This window comes from Oryza glaberrima, chromosome 11, assembly GCF_000147395.1.
Source record: "Oryza glaberrima chromosome 11, OglaRS2, whole genome shotgun sequence".
In the NCBI taxonomy this organism is placed as follows: Eukaryota; Viridiplantae; Streptophyta; class Magnoliopsida; order Poales; family Poaceae; genus Oryza; species Oryza glaberrima.
In genome coordinates this window covers 14,935,226-14,954,231 of record NC_068336.1, presented here as the reverse complement: position 1 = coordinate 14,954,231, position 19,006 = coordinate 14,935,226, and the positions used below count along the sequence as shown (strand labels likewise).

Sequence of the window (19,006 nt, the reverse complement as noted above, 5' to 3'; positions counted from 1 at the left end):
GTGATGAGCTGGTCTAACCAGCGGAGTGTGGCCGGTCAGACCGGTAGAGTTCGATTCAGAGATATTTTTGTCAGATCTCGGGATCCCTTGCTTGAGAGGGCATGTTTTGGGTTGCCATTGGTTTCTATCCCAAGTTTGACACAGAGGAGGACCTATAGGAGGGAAGACTAGCTCCTGTATATGGGACAAGGCCGGTTCAATTGAAACAACAATCTAATCTCAATCCAATTTAACCAATTGAATCACTTTTTTCCAATATTGTATCTACTTTTTACCTAGTTCTAGCCTAGTTCGTCCATCTTTGTTGATTTGCGTCGTAAATCCTCCGCATCCGCCTCCGTCAATTTATCAAGTGATTTTAATGTGGGAAATAAAGTTTCTTTTAGAAATTATAACTGGGAATATTTTTTTAATATTCTCCTACTCTTTAGAATTTCTATTGCATTTTTAGAGGTCACTAACTAATTTTAATAACACAAAGTTCATTTCATCAATTAATTAAAAATGGGAAAAAAAATTAAAATCCCCCTCTCTGTCCTGGGCCGTTTCCAGCCCAAGTTTATTTCCCTTCCTTCCTCCCCGCGGGCCGAAGCCCTCTCTCCCTCCTCCCTGCTGGAGATGGTGGGCCTACTCCTTCTGAAGGCCCACACATGCCCCCTACTTCCCGCGAGGTCTATTTCGCTCCCTCTCTGACTAACTGGTGGCACCAGGACCCACCTGTCAATTTCTTCTCCAACCTCAGGTCGGGAGAACCGGCTACGCCCCCATGTCAGCGCACACGTCTCGCGCGCCTCCCTGTTCCCGCCCTCGCATTTCGAACCACACCAATGCAATCGCCGCCCGCGTTCCCCCACTCCCCGTGGACGTCCGGCTCCTCCTATCCGCCTCGTCCCGGCCTTAGAGCTGCTTCCTCGAGCTATATAGAGCTTCACTATCGTCCCATCTCCAATTTCCCGCTGTTGGAGTTGCCGCCGCCACCATTAGCTCCGCCACTGCAAGAGGCAACTCGGCCTCCGCTCCGCCTTCCCGAACACCACCGGAGCGCCACCTCGTCCTGCAACCCGAAGCCGCTGCCGCTTTCTCCTCCTTTGGTCAGCACTCGCTGCTGCTCCAGCCTCCAGGCCACCTCCAGCATTGCGTCCTCCTCACTGGCTTCGCAGTGGCGATAGGAAACCGGGCACCCTATTCCTCGAAGCTCCTCGTCACCAGAATCCCTTTGACACCACGTCAGATGAGTTCGCCCATTCTTCCTGGCCTCTCGCCATCCCTTCTCACCAAGTCCGCCCAGCCCATTCTCCATTGTTCCCCAGGGACCGATGCACCGCGGCTGCCCCTCTGTCTACGCCGGGAGCCCCGAATCTTCGTCCGCACCGCTACCACAAGCGGAGTAGCCGCCATCTCCCCGTCGCCGAGCCCCGCGCGCCGCAGCCTTCCTTGTTTGGGTGCTCGATGAGGCCCCTTCCCTTTTCCCTGTCCCTTCCGCCGCCTCTTATGCCGCCGTCGTGTCGAGTGGTCGCCTGCGGTGACCATTAGGCCGGCGCTAGCTGCCAATCTGTTGTGCCTACGCATGCCTGTGGTCGCCCTAACCATCGACATGGCGGGCCCGCATGGCAGTCCCATGGACCACCTCGTGGTCTTAGTCCACGGTGGATCAACTCCGTTTGAGCTGCTGATTCGTGGGGCCCACTTTTTGTGGACTCGGTCCACGCCCGTCCTCTGCTCACGCAATAATCCTTCTTGTTTTACTTTAGAGAAATAAATAATAATTACACGATAAATGGAGTTTATTTCTATAAACACATTTAAATGGCTCAAGACTTCTAAAATTCATATCTAATTCATACGAACTCCAAATTGGGCTATTCAACTTGCAAAATTCTTTTAAAATCGAGCTATACATGTTTGTTTACTTTCCATGTACTATTTACTTGGTTTTATTAGTGTGTTTCCCTGTTTTGCATGCCAACTTGAAGAAGCAAGGCAAGTCATGCGTTCCACTTTGAGCATAATGAGCCTACTTTATAAAAGGTTTTATTTTTTACAAAAAAATACATGTTTTGCTAATTACATGGGGTATGGATTGCTTGCTTGTGACCATGTTTACTGGATATTCATTCCTTGATAACTTGGATGATAATTTAACTCGCTTGTGTCACTTGTGTTGACCTAGCTAGAATTATGTTATGCTTAGCCATGCTTAATTACTACTGGGATAATCACATTCTTTACATCTAGCATATTGACGAGCTGTGAGCTCAACACACTTGGCCATGTTTCATTGGTTGTAGTTCTTCAACTAAAATATGGTTTAATGGTGGGATGTGGGTGCATGGTTTTGATTATCACACCATGGCAATTAAAGACCGGTTCACAGGAAATCCTTGAAAGACTTGTCGTGCTTACCACAAGCTAGTGTGGGCAACTACAAGTCCACTACTGGACTTGTAGTATATCTTTTCCTTTTCCAATGTACCTAGGTGATCATGGGCTGATGGAGTTTGGTTATCCCCGGTTTTAAGGGCTAAGCAGTTGTTGGATTCATCGTGGCACAGAGGGTAGGGGTGGCAACGGGACAGGGCGGGGCTGGGCGGGGCCGGGTTGGGTCGGAATACTCCTGCCCCTGCCCTCATGCGGGTATCCCCGTCCCCAGCCCCACAAAGGAAATCGGGTGAAAAACATCAGCCGTCCTTGCCCCCACAAGGGACCTGGCGGGTGGTCGTGACCCCGCGTTACCTGGATGAAGCTAATACTTCATAAAATATTGCAATACACTGAATAATATTATGATAAAATTTCAATAGCTCCCGGTTGTGTGGGTTGGTTGAAGGAAGGAAAGGGATTATGGTTGAGGGGAACTAGGGTGTTGAGCTTTTATGTCAATTTTGAATGGGTTTGTTGGGTCTATATTATTGCAATGAGCTACTTTTAGAGAAGTACCTCACATCTGGGGCCCCTCCGGATCACCTGTGGTTTAATTCCGATCCCTGCCCCCATCCCGAGAAGTTTGTGGGGCCCTGTCCCCACTCACCCGCGGGTCAGAATTCTCCCCTGCCCCCGTCCCCATAGAGGCGGGCCCCCGCTGGATCCCCGGGCCCAACGGGGAAATTGCCACCCCTAATAGAGGGGCTTCCCACTTTATTTTTAGGGGTGGAGGCAAAACCTGCAGTGTGGTGCGCTTGATTAGGGAGAGATATGCGAAGGGTTCTATCACGATTTCTGGCTTTGCGGTACCATGGTAGTACCTCATGGCATGGCAATATGGTGCAATATGGCGGAGCCTGTCCAGATTCATATTACTAGTAAATGTCACATCCGTCCGAAATCCCTTATATATTGGGACGGAGTGAGTATCTAGCATCCGATTTTTTTTACAGAGGAGTTTAATAACATTAATTTAGGAATTAAAATATCAACAAGTACAAATAATTTATCAAAGTGATAAGGCCTGAGCCAGACAGGAGATTACAAAATAACAACACAATACAATGCATAATGATCTGGCAATTGGAATCACTAGCATGCACATCTACTAAATTTTGGCCTTTGACGCATTCTCAAGATTAGAAGGGCAGTTGGTGCTATAGATGGCCATATGGCTTGAGGCCTGCAGCCCACCCAAGGCACAGGCAATTTGGCCCGGCCCAAGCACGGCATGGCCCGACTAGGTCATGCCTATGCCGGCCAGGCCCGATAGCCATGACGTGCCTAGGTTGCTCCCTCGGCACGGTGGGCCGGCACGGCCTGGCACGACCAAAGAAAACTAGTTGAGGGCCTATTATAGACTTAATTCAGCCATTTGAGATACAGCCCAAAGACATGAGGTATACAAAATAGACTTATTCCAGCAATATAAGACACAACCCAAAGAGATGAGGGAGTAAAAAATAGACTTATTCCAGCCATATAAGACACATCCCAGAGAGATGAGGGGGTAAAAATAGACTTATTTAATAGAGAAACACGACAGGCTATCGTGCCTTCGGGCCGGCATGGCACGGCCGGAGTGCTAGTGGGCCGTGCCTGGGCCTGACGTGCAGCTCGTGGGCTGGCACGGCACGGCACGGCACGAAGTGCCAATCGTGCCATGCCGACCCAACTTCCCTCAGCCCTAGCCCAACCGTGCTTGGGCCGTGCCATTCGGGCGGCCCATTTGGGCATCTATAGCTGGTGCTGTACTGTCCCTTCTGGTTGCAAAATAAACACATCTGTTGTTTTTGCAATGCCTCTTCAACCGGATTACTCTTGCTCGTCCACGATTTACCCTGAGAGATCAGGTGGAAGAGCATCATCGTGATCCTCAACATGGTCCTGCAGCACCCCTGCATCTGCATCCTCAATACAGAACTGCAGGCATCCTGATGTTCTCTATGCATGTGCACTCATGATGGAAAACATTATCCTGCAAATATATGGCAACTATTATTTATTGCTTGCTGCAATAACATCTTCTCATATATACTAATCTATAACGCGCAGGCCATGAACCTCGCCGACGACCATCGGCGTAACAGTTCTGTGATGAACCTCGACGATGACCCGTGGTGTAACGGTGTTGCGACGAAGCTTGTGGAAAAAAACCATCAGCTGGTTCTTATATACATAAAAATGGAAAGTGCAAAACCATTTACATAGAAATAAATCAATTCCACATTTCCACATAATTAACTGGCTACTTTCTATGCGATCAAAGATGGAAAACTCAATCACATTCTTTTCAAAGTGATCCTATATGGAAATGATGTGTAATTTAAAAATGGATTGGTGAAAAACAACCAGATCTGAATTATTTCTTGTCATGTATAGCCCGTTAATTTGATGTGACATCTAGTTCTACCTAGCACTAATTCCAAAGCAGAATGACGATGGATGATGTTGAAGCCCAAGCGTGATTAGAAACAACCCATTAATCAAGAACTTGACACTGTGATACCACGAAAAAGTATAGACCGCCCTAGAAACTTATTTTGGATGTTTCTATGTGTTTCTTCTTGAAAAAATAAGAGGAAAACTTAAAATTAGCGTGGGAGGGCTAGGTGGGCCGGTTAAGGGGTTAACCCAAGGCCCAACCAACTCACCTTTCTCCCCAAAACCCTAGGGTGGGCGTGCTCCATCCACTTGGCCGCCTTTTGCCCCCACCATCACCCCTGGTCAATCTCTCTCCTACCCCCATCCCATCTTGTTGCCTTTGCATCAAAAAAAGAGGAGAAATCGAGGATTAGGGAGAAGGGAAGAAGCGAGGAGAAGGGGAAAAGTGAGGGGCTTCAACAAGGGGACATATGTAAGGTTTTTCTCCTGTCTTGGTTGTGTTCTAGGGAGTAGTTTAGATTAGGTGTTATAGGTGATTAAGTTGGATATTAACCGAGTTTTCCCTCGGACTAGGGTTGTTCTTGTATGGTAGTATGTTGTTCGATCATATATATCTCTAAGTGGATACTTCTGCAAGTTTTCTTTGTTTTAAAGGAGATGGTACTGAAATTTCTTTTTCTTTTTTTGGCATGGTTGTTTGGATGTTTAGTGGCATCTCAGGATTGTTGTGATTCCTGGGGTGTTACAGGCACGAATTCCCTCTACCCAAGATCCCTTCCCCAGTGATGCCGAAGCCGAACCACCATGCTTTAGCCACCTCCGCCTCTGCTGCAAGCGGCGACCCGATGGACTCCACTGCGTCCTACCAGGGTGGGTTAGGACACAAGAGTAAAACCAAGATCAAGAAAGGCAAGGAGAAGGGCTCATCTACAGTACCCGCAGTGTATGATGTCAACGCCAACATCGAAGAGGAGTACCGCTTATTCTTAGAGAACGTGCGTGTCCACGAGAATGAGGACTTTGTGCTGGAGTATGACGGCAAGGTGATTAGGTATGGGGGAGAAGAGATGGATGATGATGATAGTTGTATAGAGGTTCCGATGAAGGAGAAGGAGGAGGTGTTGAAGGCTTTGGTGATCTCTTCGGACGATGAGTCTCCGACGAGTCTACGAAGAGTCTATGAGAGCGATTCCTCTGGGCAAAAGGTTACTATACTGTTTCTGTACTTGCCATCTTTTGTTTCTTTGTTTGTTTAGTGTTGCTATGCCTCTCACACAAATGTTGCGCCTAGGTGGAAATGGTGGTGGATGACCAGGAGAAGATGAATGAGAAGAATGAGGCTGCCCTTCGTCTTAAAGGGGAAGGTGGTCCCATAGAGGATGTTGAAAAGGTCAGTTCTCATGGGCCTGTTATCGGTGCCTAGTATCGTGGTTATGTCAAATCTGCTTTGTAGTTAAGTCCTTTCAACTTGTCTCAAGGGTGTTAATGTCTAGCATTCCTGTATGGTGCAAATACTCTATAGGCGCACGCTTAGAGCCCATCAGGCCCATCAGCCTGGGAGGTAGAGGAGTTTGATTTCTCTTCTCGTTCCTTGGTTCACTCGTCCCATCATCTTTTCTTTGTTCCAGATCAATAGGATTGGCAGAGCCTTCACCCATCGATCTGTGCATGTGTCCGACCATAATCCTTGTCCCCATCACTGTCTCCGTTCCTAGCCGCCCTCCATCTCCTATCTCCCTCTCCATCCCTAGCTGAACTCCTATGGCTATGTTGCATCCCCGTGTCCTGGCTTCTCAAACCTAACCACCAGGGGTAGTGATATGCCCGCAAGCCACCCCCACTGCCACATGCCGCACAGGAGCAGTAGCTGGCACCAACGATGTGGTCGTAGCTCCGGCCGTGATCGAGAAGACGTTGACCTTTAGGAAGAAAACGAGGGATTTTGAGTATGACATGAAAGTTTTTGGATTTTTCATTTGAAAATTTTGTGGTTTTTGAATGGAAGTTTTTATTTGAATTGAAAGTTTTTGCGATTTTTCTGATGGAAGTTTCATATACGAATTGAAAGTTTTATGATTTTTAGATAAATGTTTTCATATGTTTCAAATGAAAGTTTTGTGATTTTTGAGATGGAAGTTTGAGGCAAATCGAAAGTTTTGAATACATGGCGATCCTTGAGTCAAAGGCTGGCTCCTTGGTGCTAGCACAAGATGCCTCATGAAAGAAAAATCAAAACCATCACTGTGAGCACGGCCTTGTGTGACTTGCATCGTTAGCACAAATGCGCTAACTAGAAACCCCCGTATATGTCTTCTACAAGGTGATTGAAAATAATACTTGACCTTGATAGTGTCATGGTAATGTATAAGGTATACCTTCATAAACGAAGGTTTATGGTAATATACAGATACCATATAAGGGAAGGTGACTTTGTAATAAAGGAAATTATCTCCCTGAATAGAAAGTGTCAGAGTCCAACTTAGAGGGGCAAGGTCTCCTTATCTTAGGTTCAATTATGGTTCCCTGAGTTCTGCTTGAAGAAGGGGGGCAGTTTGCACTATAAATACAAGGACCCCTGGATCAAGGAGGGACACACCAGTACAAACCGTAGTCACTAGCCTAAACGAGATACATCCAGAGCAAGTCGGAGCCATATTCGTCGACTAGATCTAGCCAAGTCTTTCTTGGCGGATCCTAGTAGGTGGATTAGGGTAGTCAATCTAATCCTAGTGTAATCTTTTTGGTATTCCACATATAATCCCATATAAACTGGATTAGGGCTATTAACTTACGAGCGGCCCGAACCAGTTTAAATCCTTGTCTTTGTTTTGCTTGATGCAGTTTCGTATAGCCTTAGCAACCATTGTACCCCGATACTTCCAAATATCGTAGTCACGGTCTAACTCGTCGACAGTGGTGCACTAGGAAGGGGGCTTTGGTGCAAAAGGTTCTTACAAGATGACTTCAACCTCATGATCTTCCGGCGAGAGCATCCGCAACCGCCCAAGCTTGGGAGATCCAACTCGATAGGCGTTCACATGGATGCAAGTCCAATCCATTGTCTTTCCCGTCTACACAGTCATGCCGATCTCGCCTTCCCAAACAACTTCGGGATCCGAGATTGCCGTGACCAGGCAAGCAGAAAGCAACACTTCGTCAATTGCCTCTCACGATCAATCTAAGAGAGAGACAATGACGAGATGAACTTCCTGAGGACCTCCCAGAGCGGCGAACTCTCAATCAACCTCCAAGGATCAGACGCTGACAAGAGCAACTCGACGAAAGGACTTCACATCCTAGTGCCCGATCCACAAGACATCTGCGCACTCATTGATTGGATGCCGGATCATACTTCCCCTATTAAGGCATGGTGCCCAGTCCACAGATCGAAACATTCACCCCTTGTAGCTTGTAAAATATTCTTGGATACCACCAAATCCATGGTTCATGTTACCTGCTATCCAATTCACAGATGGCGAGATCGGCCTCGCACTCCATCAATGCATGATAGCTCCTCGGAATCTCAGGACCGGATGGTCAGCTATATCAGAAGGGACCCCCTCGAACCACTCGTCGCCTACGACATGAATAGGCATTCACATGGGAGGTGAACGTTATCGAGGGAGTTGTCGAGGACATAAGAGAAGATGACGAGGTCCGGTCCGAAGATGAACCTCGTGAACCTCCTCAAAATCACAAGATGACTCGCAACCCAGCCGAGCATTTAGCCGCGGTAGGCAATCTGTTGCGACACGCTCTGTTCGACCCAGTAACCCATCCGTATGCGGACACGTGGTTAAGGCGAATTGAGTCCATGGTCGCAAATCTGAACTCGACTTTCACGGCAGCCACGGAGCCGCCCCCTCAAGACCCCCAGTAGAACGATGAAGTCCCAGCGGTTGACGAGGTTCCTAGTCCTCGTCCTAGTGATGACGGTTGACGTCACCATCATAACGCATCACTGAGAAGGGCCGCTCTACGAACACCTCCTCGTCCCGATGGCCAAGATGTTGGCAACCATCTGAACGATCGAAGGAATGAGCGCCAAGCGCAAGAAGATGCCAACATCGACAACCATTAGCCTCGCGCAAACCGTGCCGAGAACAGACGATGGGGCGACTGTCACAATCATAGAGATCGTGATAACTACCAAGATCAACAGGATTGCCAAAACCATCAGGACGACAATGATCGCGGACGAAGAGCTTGGGACGACAACGATCGCAGCCGAGGAGCTCGAGACGACAACAGGCGATGGAAATCACGATCCTCTACTTCAAGGAGGAACCGAAGTCGGGACTCGCAGAATGAAGGATCGCACCCCCGACTATGGAGACCCTTCATTCTCGTCTTCATTGTTCCAAGGCGGATCATGTAGACCATGAGGGCGAACACGTCCGTTTTCAAGAGGTCCGATGGCCAAACAAATTCCGCCCTACTCCGGTCGAGATGTATGACGGCAACACGGATCCAAAGGAGTTCCTACATATCTACTCCACAGTACTCTATGCAGTCGGTGCCAAAGACAACGTCTTGGCAAACTATGTGTTAGCGGTGCTAAAAGGATTGGCTCGATCATGGATGATGCATCTTCCCCCAGCGTTCAATCTCCTCTTGGGCTGACTTGTGGCAACGGTCCATTGCTGACTTCCAAGGCACATACAAGAGGCACGCGGTCAAGGATGACTTGCATGCCATCAGGTAGAATCCGGGTGAATCTATAAGGGACAATATACGATCCCTGAAATCACCTATGCCTCCATGATACACACGTTCAAGTCAGGAGTTCGAGATTGATACACTACTCAGGAATTGGCAACGGGGCACATTACTTCTACTAGAAAACTGCTCGAGATCATCGATAGATATGCACACGCAGACGATGCCCTGAGAAGGAAAGAAGGAAATGCCAAGGTGTTGGCCGAGAAGCAGCAAACGAAGAAGGATGCATCAGAATCTGGCAAGAAGTGGGGCCAGAATCGTAAGAAGGTCCTTGTTGCCGAACAAGTGAACCCACCGCCAAGATGTGCTGCTCCACAAGGCGATGAACCTATGCGTCAATGGTGTCCAATACATAATACCACCACCCGCATGTTGGAGGAGTGCCAAGTCTGCCAACAAGCCTTGACAAAATAGCTAGCCCTTGAAAAAGAAAAACGAGTTTATGTGGTCGAGAAGGGCTCCGATGACCTCTCATCAAATAACGAATTCATCTTCCCAGCATTCAACTAGCACGTAGTGCACATATTCGGAGGATCGGCCACATATTCCTCGAAAAGGGAATACAAGAGGATAGAACGCGAAGTCCGCTCAACATCCCGAGGAGCTAGCACTCGAATAAAGTGGTCGGATCACAACATCGAGTTCTCTTCACCGGATCACCCGACGATGATAATCGTACCAGGTAGATTCCTGATAGCAGTCAAGCCTACTATTCGGAACATCAAGAATGCTAGGGTACTCATCGACGGCGGCCGTTCCATTAACCTTCTCTCCGCCAGTACTCTTGATGCAACGGGTATCCCTCGAAGCGATCTTGTACCCTCTAAACAACCCTTCCACGGAATCATACCTGAATCATCATGAAGACCACTGAGCAAAATCACATTAGGAGCGACGTTCAGCCAGGCAGCCAACTTTGAACATAACATATCACTTTCGACGTAGTAGAGTTTGACACAGCCTACAATGCTATCCTCGGGAGAACTGCCCTTACAAAGTTCATGGTGGCGTCACACTACGCGTACCAATTGATCAAGACACCTGGCCCAAAAGGGGCAATCACCATTTTGGGGAACACCAAAGTAGCGGTATAATGTGACAAGCGGAGCCTCGACATGGTCGAGCAAACTCCCACCCAACCCTCCTCTATGGAACCACAAACCAAATTGAACATGCCCAATATGACAACAAAACCAGGTAGTGCCAACAAGGTCATCCCACTATTTAGTGATACCCCCAACAAGACAGTAAAGATTGGGGCAATACTTGATATCAAGTGGGAACTCGAGCTCATCACCTTCCTCCGACATGCCCGGAGTCCCTAGGGAGGTGATTGAGCACAAACAGATGGTGTGACAAGATGCAGAGCCGGTCAAGCAAAAGCTGCGTCGATTTGCCTAGGACCGAAAGGAAGCCATCCGAGAAGAACTCGACAAACTTCTCAAGGTTGGCTCCATTCGAGAAGTCCTTCAACCTGAATGGCTTGCCAAGCTAGTAATGGTGCGCAAGGCCAAGAGCAAGTGGAGGACGTGCGTCGACTCCACCATCCTCAACAAGGTGTGCCCCAAGGACCATTTCCCCTAACCTCGCATTGACCAATTGGTGGAGTGCACAGCTGGATGTGAACTGTTGAGATTTCTCAATGCGTACTCTGGCTACCACTAGATTAGTATGGCCAAAGAGGACAAGAAAACGATGTTTATCATGTTCATTTGAGAGATCCATGGGGCTTTCGAAACCCATATTGGAAAAATATTGGTGGCCTACGTCGATGACGTCGTTGTCAAGACAAAGACGAAGGGCGATCTAATCGATGACTTGAGAGAAACGTTCGACAATCTCCGGCGATATTGGCTCAAACTTAAGCCGGAGAAGAGCACATTCATAGTACCATCATAAGAACTGCTCGGATTCCTCTTATCCAGACGAGGTATTGAAGCAAATCCTAGAAAAATCAAGGCCGTCGAGAACATAAAGTCTCTGACAAGGCTTAAGGATGTGCATAAGCTCACATGGTGTATGGCAGCACTTAGCCGATTCGTTGCCGTGATGGGAGAACAAGGACAACCTTTCTTTGGTTTGCTCAAGAAGCAAGATAGATTCAAGTGGGCAGTAGAAGCAGAGAATGCGTTCATTGTGCTCAAGCGGTACCTAACCAACTCACATGTACTCGTTGCCCCACAAGCTAACGAATAGCTTTTTCTATATATCGCCACAACACCTTATTCCGTTAACACACTAATCATCGTCGAGAGGGACAAAGTGCAACATCTCGCATACTATGCCAACGAGGCCTCCACGACAAAAAATTCTGATAACGCAAATCCAAAAGCTGCTCTGCGCTGTGGTCATGACATCTCAGAAGCTACACCACTATTTTCAGGTTCACAAAGTCATGATCGTCTCATCTTTTCCCCTTGGGCAAGGCCACCTTCTTTGCCGGAGGCAGGACAAAGTCCAAGGTTGCCTGAGTAAGAGCCGAGAACAGAAGTAGAGCAAACGCTGTAATCGGATGAGCCAAGGCTGAAAACTCACCCTAGAGCCGCTGGTCTGTGCGAACGTCCCGGATCCGCTGGTCTTTGCTAGGAGGGGCTAGCATTTCCTCTTCAGGCAGCTACCCCCAGCGATGTTGGCGGCTCCTTGATTCGACCTCGTCTGCTCTTTGAGGGCAACAGACACCTAGTGATCGACAAGCACACAGAGCACTTACGTTCACGATGTTGTCCCGTTCCTGCGCCAGGCGGTCGCACACCGGGATAGGTGCATCGTCGATTGTGGAGACAGAATGGACCACCACTTGCTTGACGCGCCTATCCATCGTTGTTTTCCAGAGAATTGCATCAAAACGTCAAAGGAAAATATCAACTCGGGAAAGACTTCAAAGGAGCAGTACCCCATGGCGAGATCCGTGTCTTGTCGGTTTCCCAGTATATTTGTACACGAGGTGAGTGAGGGCTTGAAGAGGCGTGATCAGATGACGGATGAAGTCTTGGATGACTTCATAACCAATCAGACCACGTTCTCGAAGCTCACGGATTTTGTTGACCAAGGATTTCAAGTTGGGAGCCAAAACTGGATTGGAGGTCCGAGCGTGAGAATGTGCAGATTTCGTTTCTAGTCAGGAATGACGAGGTTTGAAGGGGTTTTATCAGTGAGAAGATGGAACCAGCTAGACCTCCGGTCCTTTCTCAAGGACGGGCAGTTGAAAGGGATGTACACAATCTCATCCCATCTCTTAGACGAAGTCCGCAACATCCAGAGATCCTAGAGGACTCCATCCATCTAAGCTCATAAAAGTGTCTAAGTATATCTAGGAAAGGCATAACCCCATGGTACGCCTCGCATAGATGGACAAAGATACTAAGGAAGCAAATGGAGTTAGGGTTCAAGTGTAGAGCTAGATGTCGTAAAAGATAAGAAGAAGCAGCCGAAACTCGGAAGGGGAAATGAAAAAAACCACACTGCACAAAAGATGAAGGACAATGATTTCCCCATGGGTAGCAACATGGTCAGCACCTCTGGATTGGCTAAGAACTTGAGTGCTTGGGAGAGAGCATTCCCGGTTCTCAAGTGAGTTGGCCAAGCACATGAACATTTGGATAAGTAGAACCCAAATGGATCTCAAAGATGGATTTTATAGGTCACATTCGCCGTTTCGAATTTCAAGGAAGTGAGAGATTGCCATCGCGATTTCCTCAGATTCTTTTATAGCTGTTTCATGGCATTTTGACTTCAATGCAAATTCGTGTTATGGTTCTCGGACATGATCTAACATGGAACTGGGTCGTAGACTCTGTACCTTGTTGTCGATACAAGAACTATAAGATGAGTACGGCATCGAATGCCATGAAGAGGTTTTGGTCAAGGACATGACGAACTCATTTGCATTGAAGTTGAGGCCTACTGTCAGGGAAATGGATAAGACATACCTCCTATATGAAGATTTATGGTAATATATGGATACCATATACCTATACGTGCACGGGAAGGTAATTTAGTAAAAAATAAATATGGTGGTATGAAAGGAAATTATCTCCCTGAGTAGAAGGTGTCAGAGTCTAACTCGGAGGGGACAAGGTCTCCTTATCCTGGGTTCAGTTGTGGTACCCCGAGTTCTACTCGAAGAAGGGGGCAGTCTGCACTATAAATAGAAGGACCCCTAGATCAAGGAGGAACAGACCAAGACAAACCATAGCCACTAGCCAGATCAAGATACATCTAGAGGAAATTGGAGCCATATTCGTCGACTAGATCTAGCCAAGTCATTCTTGGCGGATTAGCGTAGTTGATCTAATTCCAGATTAATCTTTCAGGTATTTTAAATATAATCCCATATAAATTGGATTAGGGCTATTACCTTACGAGGGGCCTAAGCAAGTATAAATCCTTGTCTTCGTTTTGCGGTCTAACCCATCGACAAATAGTTCTAAATAAATTGAAATTGGTATATTATTGTTAAAAATAGAAACACATTCGCTATCGTCATCTACTTTCAGCATGCATAATAAATTATGGCTCATGCAATTTTTTCTTACATTCCCATGCACTTCCTTGTAAGCAATATTGCCATCGTTCTCCCTTCTACAACCATCCCCATGCCCACTAGCCCCTTTGACCGCTCGTAGGACCTCTTTAATGACATGCGGCAAAATTTGAATTGTAATTACACTTATTGGACAACATTATTATCAGAATACTGGACTATTATCTAGATTCTTAATACTATGTTATGTCCAATCTAGTACTAGATTGCTATATTTTGTGATGGGGGAAGTAGTTGTGACTATATGGTGAGAACGGGGTTGATGGTTAGTGCTTGAATGAACCATAAAATATTATCATGTATATTTCTGTAGCATTCTTATTAACTTTGCATGCAATCCATCTCTTTTTGCACTATGTTCCTTGTTGCTTGTTGCGTCGAATCTATATCAAATGACATAGTTTTTTTTCCTTGTGTTTGTTTGATTATATGAATATTTTGTGTTTCTCCCATTTCTTTTTCTGATAAATGTTTCTCCCATTTGTAGTTTTTTTCCTGTGTTTGTTTGATTATATGAATATTTTGTGTGTCTCCCATTTATTTTTCTGATATATGTTTCTCCCATTTCTAATTCATCTTGTCCTAGATTTTGTTTATTTTTCATAATCTTGAAAAATGTGGTCCTTTTAATATCACTATATCATAGTTACTAGATGTTATAATGTAGTTTTTTTTTTGTTGTGACACATTTATCTTGTTCTTGTAGCAGTCACATGGTATTATATGGCCTACACATATAAATGATAGGAAAGAATCTAATTTCAAGATAGGGTTGGTTGAAGCTCTTAGCAAACCATTTTGCCAGGGAGAGTATGATAAGCTTTATGGCATGGCTAGTACTCGTGAGCCATTAAAGAAGGAACGCCGGACACGCAGTGGTTCAAAGACTTACTACTCTTCTCATTCGATGGGGAAATCATATTTTGATTGCTACCCAGGTATGCGCAAATGTACTACCTCCGTTCACAAAAGGATGATGTCCTAGAATGAGTTTAGTCAAACCGCGACATGTTAAATCATTAATAGATGAAATAATATCAATGTTCAAAATGTGAAACTTATATTATTAGATTTGACAAGAACAAACTCTCATATAGTTATGTCTCTACTAATTTATATAGAACTGTAGTTTGAGAATGTAATAATAAAACATGTGCACTGTAGGTAATGTCATTGTCCAAGTTGGCATCCTTCTTGAATGTAATGTTTGAATTAATGAAATTTGGGAGCATTTGAAAAATATTATTGTTTTTTCTCACTTTTCTTATTTGCATGCTTTCTTTGACTCTAGATCTCGCGGAACAAGTTGAAGAAACTAGCAATCCCAATCGGTTGGCGCTATTGCGCGGGCTTTTCTACTGGTTGGAGGTAACTTCGTACTATTATTATTATTGTGATTGTTAGTAAGTGTTGTGTTCAAATAATTAAGTGTGCAGTATCTTGTTGCTAATTATCATACTTCTATCTTCTAGTAATGACTAACATATTTCGAGTTTACTTGCACACACTTCTCCCAATGAGAACAGTTTAATTGTTTTGGACTTAACAGAAATATTTTCTATTGTTTGCTACACAATTTGTCTAGACCTATGCATGTTGTATGTTGACCACATGTTTGTTATACTTTTTTGCTTTTGCAGTATTAGTACTAGCATTGAGTTCATACCATGATGTGTGCATAGTAGCACTGTTTTATTTCTTTGTACATTTACTCTTTTTGGCGGGTTTTCTTGATCGTGTATTTTCTTTTGCAGAATGTTGGGAAAAAACACCAATTCATGCCATGGAGAAATGAGCACAAACGTTTCAAATATGTTAATTTATTATGAGACCATATTACCTTCTTTCCACCTCCATGCCAGAGTGGGAAGCTATCGAAGCCAACGAGTTATGGGTCGTGAACCTAGCGCCAGTTGCTTGCGCATACAAGTTTTCTTTTGCATTTTTATCTTGTTTGATTGGAGTTATGTAAACTTTGGATTGGTCACATACTTATATTTTTCCTAGATGTTTTGGTTGCGATTTGTGGACATAATTTTACAAGTTCCTCTCTAGAAATACCGAGCCCATTTTAAAAAGTGTTAAACTATCAAAAATCTCTTTCCAAGAATACTAGCAACATTTTTAAGCCACTGGGCGGGCCTGCTCGGCCCATTAAGGTTTTACTCTAACCTAGCCTAGTAGTACACCTCCTCTACGCGATTTCGCCACCGCGGCCGCGGCGGCGCATCGGCGTGGTGATTCCGCGCGGCGCGGGCGCGGCCATGGCTGGCCTCCCCACCGCCCTAGTGCAGCCGCCGCCGCGCCATCTCCGTCGGCATTTGCAAGGTCAGAGACCTCCCGCACCGCTCCCTCCTGATCTCCAATCTACGAGTCAACCATTTGATAAATTTTTCTTGATCTGTTGCGTGCTTAGTGTTTACGCCATAATTTGGCTCATGGTTGACTTCATTTGAGCGGGACAGATTATTTAGAATAGTTGGTGCAATTGTTAGGTGGTTCCCTTAAGAATTGGTTAGCTTGATATATGTGCAGGAATTTAGGATGCACCTGGAGGTGTACGAGTTGCGGGGGAGCTGCAGCGTTTGGATCGGCATGATGATGCATGTGCTGCTACGACCGAGGAGTTCCTGCTGTGCATTGTATACATGCTGGATTGATTTGATCACATACATGCAGTGGAGAAGAAATTCGGTGTGATGCATTACTCTCTTACTCCTCATGCACGGGAGCCGTGTTAGCTTGCGTTGGTGTGCGGCTGAGGCGGCGGTTCACAGATGACAAGGCATGATTAGCGCGGGTGATTGGGAAGATAGAGATATTTTTTCTGTTTTATTAGTTTGTTTCCTTTCGGTTCAACTTTCCTATTTTTGTGTGTGGGACCGGTTAATTTATGTGTACGATGTCATATATATGCTGGTCACGGATGATTAGAGAAAACCCCAAACAATTATCAATCTACTGTTTTTCCTGTTCTTTACTTTTCGTTATTTTCTATTTTGCTTTCATGCACTACACCAGATCCTCACATCTCTGACGGGATACCTGTGACGGGCAAACGAAATGGTCACTGATGACCGTCACCTCTGACGGGTCATACGGGATGCCGTCATCCGTGAGGCGTCCGGCTGTGACCCGTCACAGGTAACTAGTCACCTGTGACGGGTTAGGACTTAAGCCGGACAGCCCGTCAGAGGTGAGGTTTACTCACCTCAAACGGCTTTAAGTCCCAGCTCGTTTGAGATGACTTCTGCCACTGTATATATATGTCTCGTCTCCCAGCGGGGCCCACATGAGGAGATAAGGCCGGCTCCCTCTTCTCCACTTCTTCTCTATCTCTTCCACTTCTTCTCTATCTCTTCTCTCTTTCTCTGTGCCGTGGCGAGGGGAGGTGCGGCGGCACCGGGCCAGCTGTGGCGGCAGCAGCCTGGCCGCTAGATCCGGCAGGGGCGGGAGGGGAGGCGCGGCGGCGGTGGCAGCCCGGCCGCCAGATCCGGCAGGGGCGGGAGGGGAGGCGCGGCGGTGCCAAGCCGGCGGGGGCGGCGGCGGCGGCCCGGCCGCCAGATCCGGCAGGGACGAGGGGAGGCGCGGTGGCGGACGATGGATCTGGAGCCGTGGCGCGTTGGCGGCCGAGGCCCGACGGCGGCAGCGGTCTCCACCTCTGCCGCCTCTGCCGGCGACGCCTCCAGCCACGCCTCCGCCTCCGCCCGCGTGAGCCGGCCGCCACCTACACCTCCACCTCCGTTGGCGCCTCCCCCCGCCTCCCGGCCGCCAACGCCACCGACGCCTCCCCTCCCGCCGTCGGCGGTCTCCGCGCTACCAAGGATCGGTGGTGGTCGCCGGTGGTCGCCTCGAGGTGGTGGGTGCCAGATCCAGTCTCCAGGTGGTTGGGGACCACCGAATCTGGAACCCCCGGGCTCCGACCGCTGCCTCCTTCACACTTCACCAAGGTTGCCGGTCGCCGCCTCCTTCACCGTCCGAGCTCCTTCGCCGGTCGCCGCCTCCTTCACCTTCTTGACGCCAGATCCGCCGCCTCCATCCATGTACGAGCTCAGATCCATTGCCAGCAAGTCCTCTTTCACCCATGTATTTTGTCTTGTGCTGTTCATATTGTTCCAATTGTTGCTACTGTGTTTGATGATTCTGAGTCCTATGGTGATTGAGATTCTTGTGATTTTGTTTTGTGATTGGGACAACTGCGATGGAATAAAGAAGAATTGTGATGATTTTTTTGATTTGTGAATGCCAAATGCAATCGGTCGAAATGAATGTGATGGTAACCTAGGAGCACGGTGTTTCTCTTTTTTTTCCCCTTTTTTCACACCAATGACGGTCCCAATTAGTTGGGCCGTTTGAGGTTACTCTCACCTATGACGGCTTTTGTTTGGGACCAGTCAGAGATGACTCTCACCTGTGACGGGTTTTAGATGGGGGCCGTTTGAGGTGGCTCTTATTTTTGATGGGTCTTCACCCGTCACAGGTGACTCAAGTCATTAGTGACCACTAATCTCTGACTGGGAGCTCATTAGTGACCACTAATCTCTGACTGGGAGCTGAACCCGTCAAAGTTGAGGGTTTGAGCCCGTCAGTGCTGACCTGATCCAGTGTAGTGATGGCTGAGTTCTGGCAACCCTAGAATTCAGTTAATCTTTGCCGTTTTGCGTTAAAAAAGGTCGTGCTTCTCCACGAAAGCGAGAAGATTATCCTTTGCTAGTTTGCTCGGAAACTAATCGTTCGTCGTCACGTAAGTATGATATTTATCTTCTTTACTAATTTGCTTGTAAATTAGTTGTGTGATTCTGCGAAAGTGATTTAATCTTAAAATCGGTTGCTAGCCGGTTTCGATCTATCGATTTTGGCGACCTCGTTGATTACACCATAAATTGTTAGGTGATCTTGTGTTGACAGCAAAAAAGCGTCAACACTTAGATTTCA

The 19,006-nt window shown here is 46.9% G+C and overlaps 1 protein-coding gene across 1 annotated transcript; it reads left to right on the top strand.

Annotated features, from left to right (window-relative positions):
• The first annotated feature begins 4,862 nt into the window (after positions 1 to 4,862).
• On the top strand, positions 4,863 to 15,900 carry LOC127755708 (uncharacterized). Its single transcript, XM_052281383.1, has 6 exons — positions 4,863 to 4,885; positions 5,555 to 6,011; positions 6,098 to 6,196; positions 14,781 to 15,009; positions 15,363 to 15,439; positions 15,826 to 15,900. The coding sequence occupies exons 1-6, from the start codon at positions 4,863 to 4,865 to the stop codon at positions 15,898 to 15,900; spliced, it is 960 nt and encodes a 319-aa protein (XP_052137343.1).
• The last annotated feature ends 3,106 nt before the right edge of the window (positions 15,901 to 19,006 follow it).

Bases quoted from the DNA above. Each gene is read 5' to 3' on its own strand.
- LOC127755708 (XM_052281383.1), top strand. From the start codon at position 4,863: ATGGATGATGTTGAAGCCCAAGC. The intron at 4,886-5,554 runs GTGATTAGAAAC...GGGGTGTTACAG, and splicing joins GATGATGTTGAAGCCCAAGC to GCACGAATTCCCTCTACCCA. The intron at 6,012-6,097 runs GTTACTATACTG...TGTTGCGCCTAG, and splicing joins GCGATTCCTCTGGGCAAAAG to GTGGAAATGGTGGTGGATGA.